Here is a 14,639-nt window from a genome sequence, read left to right as displayed (position 1 = left end):
GAACTCACAGTGTCCTCATCCTTACCATGTATGAGACCATGTTGGTTACTTGGCCAGGAGGATGTGACATGTAGTGGAGCAAGGCCTGTGGAAGAAACTGCTACTTTCTGCTATGAGCTGCAGAGGGCAGGAGCTTATTCTGTGACATGCAGGACACGAGCTATGTGTTGCCTTTGGTGGGTGTGGGGTCAGAGCCAGGGCCTGAAATCCTCCTCTCACTAGGGCTTGCTGGCCTGCAGAACTGCTTCTCAGCTTGCAGAGTGCATGCTAGCTCCTGGACCCCTCGCTCATCTTATCTCAAAGCCCTTGGTTTTGTGACCAGTTGGTGGCTGGCATGTGTGGTTTTGGAGTGTGTGGCTGTAGTCTGTGGCAGCCAGCAATATCCATGTCCACGGCGACAAATATCTAGAGTGTGTTCAGCCTTACCTGATTTTTAACTGAACATGGTGTTTGCAATTTGTACAGAATAGTTAGGCTATTCTATTAAAGTTGCAAGACAAGAAAAATAAGTAAGTAAGTAAGTAAATAAATAAATGAATAAATAAATAAATATAGGGCTGGAGAGATGGCTTACCAGTTAAGGTGCTTGCCTGCAAAGCCAAAGGACCCAGGTTTGATTTCCAGTAACATAAGCCAGAAATACAAGTTTGCACATGTGTCTGGAGTTCATTTCCGGTGGCTGAAGGCCCTGGTGTGTCCATTCCCTCTCTCTCTCTCTTTCTTTATTTCTCTCAAATAAATAAACAAATAAAAATAAAATAGAAAAAGTATAGAGCATCACTATTTAAATATGTTTCCAAAAAGCCTTCTGAAAAGTAGTTTTATTACTTTGTCACTAAGCTCTCTGTGACTATGTGCAAAAGAGAGTCTGTTGAAAAATAGACTCTTCATATTCCTGAGAAAGAGGTTTATCCTATCTGAAAATACATTACTTGACTATGTTTGTGTGTAGCTTAATTAGCTTCTTTTTAAATATATTTTATTATTCGAGAAAGAGAAAGAGGCAGACAGAGAGAGAGAAAGGGCACTCCAGGTCCTCCAGCCACCGCAAACAAACTCCAGATGCATGCACCTCCTTGTGCATCTGGCTTATGTGGGTCCTGGAGAATCAAACTGAGATCCTTTGGCTTTGCAAACACCTTAACCGTTAAGCCATCTCTCCAGCCCCAAGTATTAGCTTCTTATTCATACCATCAACAAGTAAAGGCAGGTAGTGTGACAAAGATTGCTCACACTGTTTTGTGAGTTATTAGTGTTGCTTCACTTAATTGGCTATAGAGGCTTCTATTTACAGATTATCTTTGTAATTATTTACTTCTCTTTTTTAAAAGATTTTTATTTATTTATTTGAGAGTGACACAGAGAGAAAGAGGCAGATAGAGAGTGAGAGAGAGAATGGGCGTGCCAGGGCTTCCAGCCAGTGCAAATGAACTCCAGACACGTGCGCCCCCTTGTGCATCTGGCTAACGTGGGTCCTGGGGAATCCAGCCTTGAACTGGGGTCCTTAGGCTTCACAGGCAAGCATTTAACCACTATGCCATCTCTCCAGCCTTATTTACTTCTCTTTAATGTATTTATGCTGTGATAGACATAATGGAAAACATTAACATCATTTTTCTTTGGTCTATGAAGATTGGCATATTAAGGGTTTTGTATAAATAGAAACTTGAGAGCTTAAACTTCAGTTAACATTAGGTGACTTTGAAATGTAAAATATTTTTGGCAAATCAAAAGTGTTTTATTAAGATCTTTAAAAATTAGTTGTTTGAAAACTTAGGTCACAAAAAAAGATTAAAACTTCAGTGCAGAGCTAGAGGGTGGCATTAAACCAGGCCCATTTTGTCTGCAGCACAGTATACCAACCATGGAAAGTTCACATTTTGTAAAACAGAAGGTCTGTTCACCAGGTAGCTGAGTTGGAGGTGGGAGACCCAAGTCTCAAATTACAGTTTGGGGCTATTTATAGGACAAAGAAGCAGGTGTTTTAAGGCATGGGGAAAGGAGACTGGAGGCAAAGTAATCAGTAGTCTTTGCATGTATAATCAATATTTATGGCTCTTCATGGAAAATAGTGGTGTTAGTGTGATCTGTGGGAAATTTTCTTCTGTTTTTATGTCAGACACCTGCATAGAACCAAGTTAAGAGTTGATGGTAACAACAAAAAGTACCTTGAATTCCCTGAAAAGTAACTTTGGCAACCATTGTCTTAATGGCACGTAAAAGCTATCTGCAGCAAAGCTAGTGAAGGACTAATATATAGCCCAGTTATGTGATTCCCCCCAAGTGAGGTTTTTTTTTTTTTTTTTTGGTTTTTCAAGGTATGGTCTCACTCTAGCTCAGGCTGACCTAGTTAATTCACTATGTAGTCTCAGGGTGGCCTTGAACTCACCGCAGTTCTCTTACCTTTGCCTTGTGAGTGCTGCAATTAAAGGCGTGAGCCACCACGCCTGGCTCCAAGTGAGGGATTTTTAAAACCTTTTTATTGACAATATTCACACATGTATATAATTGTATTTTGATCACAATCCCTTCCCATTACTTTCTCTTGTCCCCTTTAATGAACCACTTCTTTCTAACTACTGTAGAAGAAAGTAGAAAACTTCTACATTGATAATTTTCTCCTCCTCCGTCAACCATGATGGAATGTTAATGGGCTCAATGCTGGGCCAGTCTCATGCAGGTAAGCACAGCCATTTTGAGATTATAAATACAACAGCCATGGCATTTCCAGAAGACAGTGTTCCAAAGCACTCTTCCCTTCTCCTCTGGTTCTTACATTCTTTCTGTCCCATCTGCCACAATGTTCCCTGAGTCTAGAAAAGCATGATCGAGATGTCTCATTTAATGCGGGGAACTCAATAGTCACTTATTCTCAGCACTTTGATGAGATTTGCATCTCCCCAGTCGTCACTACCAATCACAGAAAGAAGCTTCTCTGACCAAAGGTGAGAGCAGCACTAATCTATGTACATAAACATAAATATTGAGATCGCCATAACATATCTTTTTAGCCACACAATAGTGGTAGCTTCCCTTGCAGGGCCCATGACTGCCCTAGTCATAGGTTTTTGTTGTTGTTTTTTTACATTAAAAAATATTTTTTGGGCTGGAGAGATGGCTTAGCGGTTAAGCGCTTGCCTGTGAAGCCTACGGACCCCGGTTCGAGGCTCGGTTCCCCAGGTCCCACGTTAGCCAGATGCACAAGGGGGCGCACGCGTCTGGAGTTCGTTTGCAGAGGCTGGAAGCCCTGGCGCGCCCATTCTCTCTCTCTCCCTCTATCTGTCTTTCTCTCTGTGTCTGTCTCTCTCAAATAAATAAATAAATATTTTTTAAAAAAAATATTTTTTATCAGGGCTGGAGAGATGGCTTAGCGGTTAAGTGCTTGCCTGTGAAGCCTAAGGACCCCAGTTCGAGGTTCGATTCCCCAGGACCCACGTTAGCCAGATGCACAAGGGGGCGTACACATCTGGAGTTCGTTTGCAGTGGCTGGAGGCCCTGGTGCACCCGTTCTCAATCTCTCTCTCTCTGTCTCTTTCTCTCTCTCTGTCACTCTCAAATAAATAAATAAAAAATGAACAACAACAACAAAAAATTAAAAAAAATATTTTTTTATCAGTATACAAAGAATTATATCTCATTATTGTAGCAGACAGCTAGCTTCAGGTTCACTAAGATGAACTTTCAGCCCAGGCACAGTTATGGAGGAAGGGATTTATTGAAGCTTACAGATCCAGGGGAAGTTCCATAAATGGCAGAAGAAGCTGGCCTGCCTTCACAGGCCCAAGCAGACAGAGAGAAAGAAGCACAATCCAAAAGCCACTGTACACTTCAGGAACTCCGGGTAGGCACACTTTGCATATTCAGATTGAAATCTGAAACCCACTACCATACCTAAAGATCCACTCAGTGACATTGCTTCCAGCCAGATAGCCAGCAGATGCAAACTACATACAATAAAGAACTGAATATATTGGGGGCCATCTATTCTATTCAAACCACCACAATTATGTTGTATTTCTAACAAATATTTTGTTTCCCTTCCCTCTCTTACATCTTCCCCTGGTGCTCTCCCTCACCATAGCATCCCTTCTGCTTTTGTACATTTTTTTCTTTTCTTTACTCCTTCCTCATTACCTCTTGTTCCCTTCTTGTGGTCTGCATTGATTCATAGGTCATACTCACTCTCACATCCCCTTATTTACTTATATACAAATGTTAAAAATTAGGATCCGCATATGAGAGAACATGATTTTTATCTTTCTGAGCCCAGGGTTCCTCACTTAGTATATTTTTTCTAATTTCATTAATTTCTCTGCATATTTTATGAGTTCATTTTTCTTTTTTTTTAAAATTTTTGGTTCATTTTTTATTTATTTATTTGAGAGCGACAGACATAGAGAGAAAGACACATAGAGGGAAAGAGAGAGAATGGGCATGCCAGGGCTTCCAGCCACTGCAAACGAACTCCAGATGCGTGCGCCCCCTTGTGCATCTGGCTAACGTGGGACCTGGGGAACCGAGCCTCGAACCGGGGTCCTTAGGCTTCACAGGCAAGCGCTTAACCGCTAAGCCATCTCTCCAGCCCGAGTTCATTTTTCTTTACAGCTGAGTAAAACTCTATTATGTATATATACATTTTCATTATCTAGTTTTGTTTTTGTTGTTTTTTGAGGTAGGGTCTCACTCTAGCCCAGGCTGACCTGGCATTCACTATGGAGTCTCAGGATGGCCTCTGACTCACAGCCATTCTCCTACCTCTGCCTCCCAAGTGCTGGGATTAAAGGTGTGCGCCACCATGGCCTGCTTATCTAGTTATCTTGGTTGCCATCTAGGTTGATTCCATTTCCTAGCTATTGTGAATAAAACAGCATTGAGATAGTGGACTGAGCAAGTATCCATAAAGTAGAGTATAGAGCCTTAAGAGTATGTATCCAGGAGTGGTATAGTTGGGTCATAAGGTACTTCCATTTTCAGCTTTTTGAGAAACTTCCACACTGATTTCTATAATGGCTGCACTAACTTGCATTTCCACTAACACTGAATAAGATTCCCTCTTTCCCCATGCCATTGCCAACATTTGTTGCCATTTGTTGATAAATAACCATTCTAACTGGAGTGAGATAGAATATCAAAGTAGTTTTAACTTATATTTCCTTGATGGCTAAGAATATTGAACATTTTAAAAATAATGGGGCTGGAGAGATGGCTTAGCGGTTAAGCGCTTGCCTGTGAAGCCTAAGGACCCCGGTTCGAGGCTCGGTTCCCCAGGTCCCACGTTAGCCAGATGCACAAGGGGGCGCACGCGTCTGGAGTTCGTTTGCAGAGGCTGGAAGCCCTGGCGCGCCCATTCTCTCTCTCCCTCTATCTGTCTTTCTCTCTGTGTCTGTCGCTCTCAAATAAATAAATAAAAAAAAATTCTTAAAAAAATAATGTATTACAACATGCTCCCTCCAGACATCAAATGGCCTGGATATCCATGACCTCATAGTGCCTGACACTACCTACACAAGACCATCATAAGAGGAGGAAAAGACCATGACATCAAAAGTAAAAGAGAGACTGATTTAAATGGGGAGGGGGTATGATGGAGAGTGGAGTTTCAGAGGGGTAAGTGGGGAGAGGAAGGGTATCACCATGGGGTAGTTTTTCCCTTTCCATATTTACTTATTTATTTTGGTATTTATTTATTTATTTATTTATTTATTTATTTATTTATTTATTTATTTCTCTCTCTCTCTCTCTCTCTCTCTCTCTCTCTCTCTCTCTCTTTTTGTTTGTTTTTCGTGGTAGGGTCTCACTCTGGCTCAGGCTGACCTGGAATTCACTATGTAGTCTCAGGGTGGCCTCGAACACATGGTGATCCTCCTACCTCTGCCCCCCCGAGTGCTGGGATTAAAGGCGTGCGCCACCACACCCAGCTCTATTTTCTCAATTTTTATTAACATTTTCCATGATTATAAAAAGTATCCCATGATAATACCCTTTCTCCCCCCGTACTTTCCCCTTTGAAATTCCATTCTCCATCATATCCTCTCCCCATCTCAATCAGTCTCTCTTTTATTTTGATGCCATGATCTTTTCCTCCTCTTCTGATGGTCTTGTGTAGGTAGTGTCAGGCACTGTGAGGTCATGGATATCCAGGCCATTTGATGTCTGGAGGGAGCACGTTGTAAAGAGTCCTACCCTTCTTTTGGCTTTCACATTCTTTCTGCCACCTCTTCCACATTATACCCTGAGACTTGGAAGGTGTGATTGAGATGTTACTCAGTACTCCAGTCACTTCTTTCCAGCATTATGATACCTTCTGAGTCATCCCAAAGTCACTGCCATCTGAAAAGAGAAGATTCTCTACCCACAGTGAGAGTAGCATTAATATAAGGGTATGAATATTAAGAGAAGTGCTTACTGGGCAGTTTGATAAGCATAGTATATACACTTATCCAGACATAAGCAGATGTTACACCCCTAGGGCTCATGGGTACCCCTGTTTTAAGTTTCTTTTGGCTTTTTTGAGCTAAGGTCTCATTCCAATCAAGACTGAACTGGAACTCACTCTTTAGTCCCAGGTTAGCTTCAAACTCATGTGATCCTCCTACCCCCCCCCAAGTGCTGGGATTAAAGCCATTCATCACCATGCCCAGCCAGGATCTTTTATATAAAGAATCATATAATATGCACATAAAGATAATTTGACTTCGTTTTCTATTTCTATATCTTTTATTTGTGTCTTTTGTCTTATTGTTGCATCTAACACTTTTAGGGCTATATTGAGTAAGAGTGGAGGAAATGGAACAACCTCAACTTTTCCCCATTTAGTATAAGGTTGGCTATAGATTTGTCATTTATAGCCTTTATAATGTTGAGGTATGTGCATTCTATTCACAATTTCTCCAAGACTTTTATCATGAAGGGACATTGAATTTTGTCACATGCCTCTTTAATATGGTTGAGATTGTCATATGATTTTTGTCCTTGAGTCCATGTATATGGTATATACCATTTATAATTTGTGCATGTCAAACCAGACCTGTATCTCTAGGATAAAACCTACTTGATCAGGGTGAATGATATTTTTGATGTGTTCCTGTATTCTATTTGCCAGTAAATCCTATCTTCATGAGGGAGATTGTGTCTGTATCTGGTTTTCGTATGAGGGTAATACTGGCTTCATAAAAAGAGTTTGGAGCTGGGCGTGGTGGCGCACACCTTTAATCCCAGCACTCGGGAGGCAGAGGTAGGAGGATTGCCATGAGTTCAAGGCCACCCTCAGATGACAGAGTAAATTCCAGGTCAGCCTGGACCAGAGTGAAACACTACCTCGAAAAACAAAACAAAACAAAACAAAACAACAAAAAAAAAAGAGTTTGGATGTATTCCTTCCATTGCTATTTTATGAAATACTTTGAGAAGTATTGGTGTTAGTTCTTTGAAGGAGTGATAAAATTCACCAGTGAATTAATCTTGGCCTGTACTATTTTTTAGTAGCAAGAATTTTTTACAGTTTCTTTGATCTCATTGCTTATTATAGGTCTGTTTAAATGATTTATCTCATCTTAGGTTAATTTGGTAAGTCATATATATCTAGAACTTAACCCATTTCTTTTATGTTTTCCAGTTTAGTAGAGTATATATTTTTAAGGTAGATCCTTATGATTTTCTGAATTTCATTGGTACCTGTTGTGATGGTTTCCTTTTCATCTCTAATCTTATAAATTGGGTCTTTTTGCTCTTTCTTTTGGTTTGTTTCACTAAGGGTTTATTAGTCATGTTTATCCTTTCAGTGAATCAGCTTTTTATTTCATTGATTCTTTTATTTATTTATTTATTTATTTTTTTGGTTTTGTGAGGTAGGGTCTCACTCTGGTCCAGGCTGACCTGGAATTAACTCTGTAGTCTCAGGGTGGCCTCGAACTCATGGCGATCCTCCTACCTCTGCCTCCCGAGTGCTGGGATTAAAGGCGTGCGCCACCACGCCCGGCTCATTGATTCTTTATACTGATTTTTAGTTTCTATTTCATTTATTTATGCCCCATCTTCATTGTTCTTTTCCATCTACTGATTTCTGGTTTGTCTTGTTCTTTTTGTAGGCTTTAAGGTGTGTCAGTGAGTTACTTATTTGAGGCCTCTTTAATTTCCTAATACAGGCAGTTATAAGTATAAATTTTGCTCTTAGGACTGCCTTCATTATATCTCATAGGTTTCGTTATGTTGTGTTTTTAAAAATATTTTTAAATTTTATTTTATTTATTTGAGAGAGAGAGAGACAGAGGCAGAGAGGGAGAAAATAGGTGTGTTGGGGCCTTTAGCCACTGCAAAATCCCCTCCAGACACATGTGCCATCTTGTGCATCTGGCATATGTAGATCCTAGGGAATCAAACCGAGGTCCTTTGGCTTTATAGGCACGCGCCTTAACTGCTAAGCCATCTCTCCAGCCTATGTTGTGTTTTTGTTGCCATTCGATTCTAGAAATTTTTCTGATTACTTTCTTGATTTCTTCCATAACACATTCATCATTTGTGTAGTGATTAATTCCCATGAGATTTTGATGTATTATAGTCTTTCTTGCTGTTGATTACTAATTTTATCCCGTTATTACCAGATAGAATATAAGGAATTATTTCATGTTTTCTGTATTTGTTTCTGAATATAACCCTGACCTCATTAGTCTGAATCCCTTGAGTTCCTGTGCCAGTTCACAGTGAACGTGTGGTATGAGGGAGGAATGAAAATTCTGCAAATGAATTCCAGATGCATACACTACTTTGTGCATCTGGCTTTATGTGGGTACCAGGGAGTTGAATCCCAGCTGGTAGGCTTTGCAAGCAAGCACCTTTAACTGCTGATCCATCTTCCCAGCCCAGGATACAACTTTGTTTCAGTCTTATTTTTAATATTTATTTTTATTTTATTTATTTATTGGATGGGGGAGAGAGAATGGATGCACCAGGGCCTTCAACCACTGCCAACAAATTCCAGAAGTATGTACCACTTTTGTGCATCTGGTTTATGTGGGCACTGGGGAATCAAACCTGGGTCCTTTGGCTTTGCAGGCAAGTGCCTTAAGCGCTATGCCATTTCTCCAGTCTTTCAATTTCATTTTTTGATATAGGGTCTTAACTCTATCTAAGATTGACCTGGAATTTACCTGTAGCCCAAGCTAGCCTTGAATTCATAGCTATCCTCTTACTTCTGCCTCCAGAGTGCTGAGATTAAAGGCACATGCCACCATGTCTGGCTCCAGAACACAACTTTTAAAAAGCTTCATCCCTAAAGATTTTCCTGTTATGTAACCTGTCTTACATTTCAGAATGAAGGGAAAAATTGTGATAGCATCTATGTTATAAAAATAACATGTACTTTAAGAAGTATAGCTTGTAGGCATGTAGCTTATTATTATCTGCTTATGCTATGATGTAGAAAATAGTTTTCAAACCCAGATTATTTTTTTTTCTGTGCTCTCAGTCAATAAATTAGACTTTTGAATCTGAAGGCATGGTAGGGGCAGTGTCATTTTGAAATCTCCTTTAGTCCCTAACAAAAAATAGAGGATGCAGGAGAGCAAAATCAAAACTGGAGATAGCCAGGTGTGGTGGCACACACCTTTAATCCCAGCACTCAGGAGGCAGAGGTAGAAGGAACACTGTGACTTCAAGGCCAGCCTGAGATTACATAATGAATTCCAGGTCAGCCTGGGCTAGAGTGAAACCCTCCTTCAAAAACAAAACAAAAATGGTGATAAAACTAGATAGCAGAGTGTCCCCACAGTAGCAGTAAGGTTGATAAACAAGAATAGAACCTCTGCGAAAGGATAAAGTGGCTGTTGATCATTTTGATTGTCATGGAACCTAGATGTTTCCCACCAGTATTTACACTATAAAGGGGGAGGAGTCCCCACTGGGAGTATAGAACTTTGCTGGATTGTCTGAGGGCAGTTTAAACTGGATGGGATTTTCCAGGCTCAAGTTTATGGATGAGTGCACGAAGTCTGTGCAATGGAGGCTGTCAGAAATATGAAGGAAAGCTATCTGGAAAAGTAGAGTCAGCCCCTAAAGAGGAACTGTTGGGACCACTGTAGTAGTTAATTCCATGATGTTGGGATGAGCTTCTAAGGAGACACAGTTTGTAGGAGGAAGGGGCTTACTTTGGGCTACAGATCCAGGAGGAAGTTCCTTCTATGGCAGAAGAAGCTAGCTCCCATTCATAAATCCAAGCTGAGAGAAAAACCAACACCAGCCAGCAAACACCAGAAGTAGCAAACACAAAACTAGCAGCAAACAGGACCCTAGAATTTAGACCTCTCTGCATACTTTTGGGCTGGAATTCAGATCTGCTCCCCAGTGACATCCTAAGGCTGAACCTCAGGACCTGGCCCCAGTGACAGCTCTTCTAGCCAGTTGGCTGGAGATCCAAGTTACAAGTTTTAATAAAATATCTAAGTCTGGGGTTGGAGAGATGGCTTAGTGGTTAAGGCGCTTGCCTGCAAAGCCTAAGTACCCAGGTTCGATTCCCTAGGATCCATGTAAGCCAGATGCACGAGGTGGCACATGCTTCTGGAGTTTGTTTGTGTGCCTGTTCTTTCTCTCTCTCATAAATAAATAAATAAATAAATATCTGAGTCTGGGGCTGGAGAGATGGCGTAGTGGTTAAGGCACTTTGCCTGCGAAGCCTCAGGGCCCATGCTTGGCTTTCCAGATCCCATATACACCAGAGCACAAGGGTGAGGTAAGTGCAAGCACATGCCCACTGGAGTTCATTTGCAGTGGCTGAGGTCTTGGTGTGCTAATTCTGTACCTCCTCTCTCTCTGTCTCTCTAAAATAAAAATAAATAAATAAATAAATAAAGTGAATAAAATATCTGAGTCTTTGGGGACCATCCATTTAAACTACTACAACCACTAACTCTGACTGACATAGAATTAAAATAAGAAGGACAGATTTGATCCTAACAGAATAGGGGCCTGAGACAATGGATCTCAATACTGGGGAGGTGGTCATATTTCATAGTTGTAAAACCAGAAGAGGGAGCCCTGGAGCCAGTCACCTGGGAAAACCCTTCTGTCCCTTACTCACTTTACTTAAATATAAGCAACTGAAGTGGATTGAACTTGAACTGTACATAAACAAAAAAAAAAAGATAGACTATCCTTCTGAACAATGAAGCTGCATGTAATGGCATACTAGGAAAACAAGGCCACTCCCAAAAGATGAAGCTTTGTTCATTTGTATTCCATAAGTTGTTAAAGTAAATTAAGAAAATGGTAGGTATTATGTAAAAACACATACACCACAGCTCGACACTCCAGAGACAAGAGAAGTAAAGAATAAGGCACTGTGAAAAGAGCCAGCAGAAGGGAATGGAGCTAGGAACCTAACAGAGTGAAAGTGATGCAAAAAGCCCATTTTCTTTAAAATGGGCAGAACTGATAATCAGGAGTTGCACACTTGGATGATTAAACTATAAAGAAATGTTCCCTGAAAATCCGGGTAGTGGTTCTTTTTAAGTGAAGGAAGAAGGATTGAGATTGGAATGGGGCACATATGGGGTTGCCCAGGGGCTGGCAAGTTCTTGAATTGTATGGTTGTAACAAAACTGACTTGTTTATAACTTACTAGACTAAGCATTTGGTTTGATTTTCTAATTATATCAATAGCAGTGCTTTTTGGCTACAAATACCAGAAAAGCCTGGCTGATACCAGCTGAAAAAGTCGATGCTGATCTTGGGTTCCATTCATGGACTGGTTCCTGTTTCAGGCAGGCATCCAAGCACCTCATCGTTCTATCACATTATCTTTGGGTTTCAGCGGCCCATAAGTTGCTGCTGCTTGGAGGCAAGCTGGCCGTATGTGTCTGGTCCCTCTGTTGTCGTCCACAGATGGAGGCCAGGGATGCACCGAAATACCCTGTGATACATAGACTATCCCATACAACAAAGTCATTATCTGGCCCCATATGTCAATATAGCTGAGGCTGAAAACCGTTTTGGAGCAGTGATTCTTAAAGTGCAGTCTGGGGGCCCTTAGGGATTCCCAAGCCTTTTCAGGGTGGCCCATCAGGTGAAAACCGACTTAATAGCAATATGGTATTTGTCTCTTTTACTCTCATCTCTACCAAGTCTACCTGAGGCTTTTAATAGGCTACATAATCACATGTGGTATTGCTGCCCTACTGTTGTTTAGATACAGCAGCACATATGAGAAGCATTTGTCTTCTGTTAGCCCAAGTGTTTAAAAGGATTTAGCACAAAGGTGAAACTGACTCTCTTCTTAGTTTTTATTTTCGGAAATTCAGCTTTTATTAAACTGTGGCATGTCATTGCATAATGTGTTGTTATTAATTTAAAGTGAATGCATATTATTTTCCCTGCTTTATTCAATATAGTAAATATCAGTGTTGGGGGAAATCACTTTTTTTTTTTTTTTACAATGTAACAGTCCTGAGATCAAAAGCTTGAGAACTATTAATCTGAAGAATAGTAGGATCTTAAATGCTTAATGTGGTGGTTTGATTCAGGTGTCCCCCATAAACTTAGGTGTTCTGAATGCTAGGTTCCCAGCTGATGGATATTTGGGAATTAATGCCCCCTGGAGGGAGTGTATTGTTGGGGGCGGGCTTATGGGCTTTATAGCCAGTTTCCCCATGCCAGTGTTTGGCACACCCTCCTGTTGCTGTGGTCCATCTTATGTTGGCCAGGGGGTGATGTCCACCCTCTGCTCATGCCATCGTTTTCCCCTGCCATCGTGAAGCTTCCCCTCGAGCCTGTAAGCCAAATAAACCTCTTTTTCCCAGAAGCTGCTCTTGGTTAGGTGATTTCTAACAGCAATGCGACCCAGACTGCAACACTTAAGAAAAGCATTTTCTTTTCTTAAAAAGAAAATTATGAGAAGTGCTATTGTAGGGCAGGCATGATGGCATGTGCATGTAATCCCAGCACTCAGAGGGCTGAGGCAATAGGATTGTGAGCTTGGGTTGCAGAGTGAGTTCAAGTGAGTTCAGCCTGAGGTACAAAGTAAGACACTGTCTTTTCTTCTCTACCCCCAAATCAGTATAATTATGTATGTGTCACCAGTAAAGACTTCTATTATCTCCCAAGCATAGATCATGGTCTTTTCTGTATCCTGACCCTATGCTTCATTCTGGGAGCATAGGGCCAACCAAATAGGGTTTCTTCCTCCAAAAACATTCTAACCCACCCAAAGAACCAAATCACATACATGGTAATTTTTTCGTGTGATGGGATTAGGGTGGCAAGCATAGTGTAGGGCCATTAGATTTAACGATCACATCATATCAAACCCTATTCTCTTCAAGAAGCAACCATCTGGGCTGGAGAGATGGCTTAGCGGTTAAGCGCTTGCCTGTGAAGCCTAAGGACCCCGGTTCGAGGCTCGGTTCCCCAGGTCCCACATTAGCCAGATGCACAAGGGGGCGCATGCTTCTGGAGTTTGTTTGCAGAGGCTGGAAGCCCTGGCGTGCCCATTCTGTCTCTCTCCCTCTATCTGTCTTTCTCTCTGTGTCTGTCGTTCTCAAATAAATAAAAAAAAATTAAAAAAAAAAAAAGAGCCGGGCGTGGTGGTGCATGCCTTTAATCCCAGCACTTGGGAGGCAGAGGTAGGAGGATTGCCGTGAGTTCAAGGCCACCCTGAGACTACATAGTAAATTCCAGGTCAGCCTGAACCAGGGTGAGACCCTACCTCGAAAAACCAAAAAAAAAAAAAAAAAAAAAAAAAAAGCAACCATCTTTGACTCCCTTTGCTGTCCTAACAGATGAAGTGCCTCTAACTCCAGAATCAGTGGCTTGAGGGCAGAAACCAACTGTAATTCCTGTGTTTTGGGCTCACTTTTCAGTGACCGTGCTGGCAATCTTTAATGAGCTGCATGCAGATGTGGATCTTTATGCACTTCTGTTTGGAGAGAGCGTCCTGAATGATGCTGTTGCCATTGTGCTGTCCTCGTAAGTAGCCGTGTTTCTGTGGTGGCGGGGGTGGGGGCCGCGGAGTCAGGTATTTTTCTAAAGGAGGTTTATCAGCTTTGTTGTTAAAGTTGTACTGCTTTGTCCGCTTCGCCGCAGTCATAATCCTGATGCCAGCATCACATGGCAGCTGCAACTTAATTTAGATGACTTGGCACTGGGTCACTAGTGCTTGGCAGAGTATAGATGCCTTCATTTATTTATTTCTTTATTTTCAGTTACAGTGGGCCCCCTTATTCTTTATGGATATGTTTTTAAAACTCCTAGTAGATGCTTAAAATTTCAGATTATACTGAAGCTTAATGTATGTGTGTTTTTCCACATACACACTTACATGCATTATATTGAAGTTAATGTATAAATTAGGCCCAGTGAGAAATTATGAGGTAATGATAACATAGAGCAATTACAATATACTGTAATTAAAGCTATGTGAAGTTAAACTTGTTCTCTTTTGCTTACAGTATTTTTGTACATTTTCACTTAAAGGAAGTACTTTATGGCTTCCCTTTGGCATATCTAAATTCTCAGCAGCACTACTCTTGCTCTTTGGGGCCATTAGTAAGGAAGATGAGGGTTGTTTGATAACAAACATTGCAATCTGACAACCTGGATGGTTACTAAGGAACTAACAGGTAGTAGCATGTGCGACATGGATACGCTGGACA

General features: G+C 41.1%; 1 protein-coding gene across 2 annotated transcripts in view; it reads left to right on the top strand.

Annotated features, from left to right (window-relative positions):
- Positions 1-14,639, top strand: part of Slc9a7 (solute carrier family 9 member A7) — a 174,943-nt gene that overhangs the window by 102,011 nt on the left and 58,293 nt on the right. For both annotated transcript variants that reach the window (XM_045140359.1, XM_045140358.1), the window contains exon 6: positions 13,848-13,953. In XM_045140359.1, the coding sequence (XP_044996294.1) occupies positions 13,848-13,953 (106 nt within the window). The remainder of the gene's footprint in view (positions 1-13,847; positions 13,954-14,639) is intronic.

The sequence above is a fragment of the Jaculus jaculus genome, chromosome X, assembly GCF_020740685.1.
Source record: "Jaculus jaculus isolate mJacJac1 chromosome X, mJacJac1.mat.Y.cur, whole genome shotgun sequence".
Lineage (NCBI taxonomy): Eukaryota > Metazoa > Chordata > Mammalia > Rodentia > Dipodidae > Jaculus > Jaculus jaculus.
This window is presented reverse-complemented; position numbering and strand designations above follow the sequence as displayed.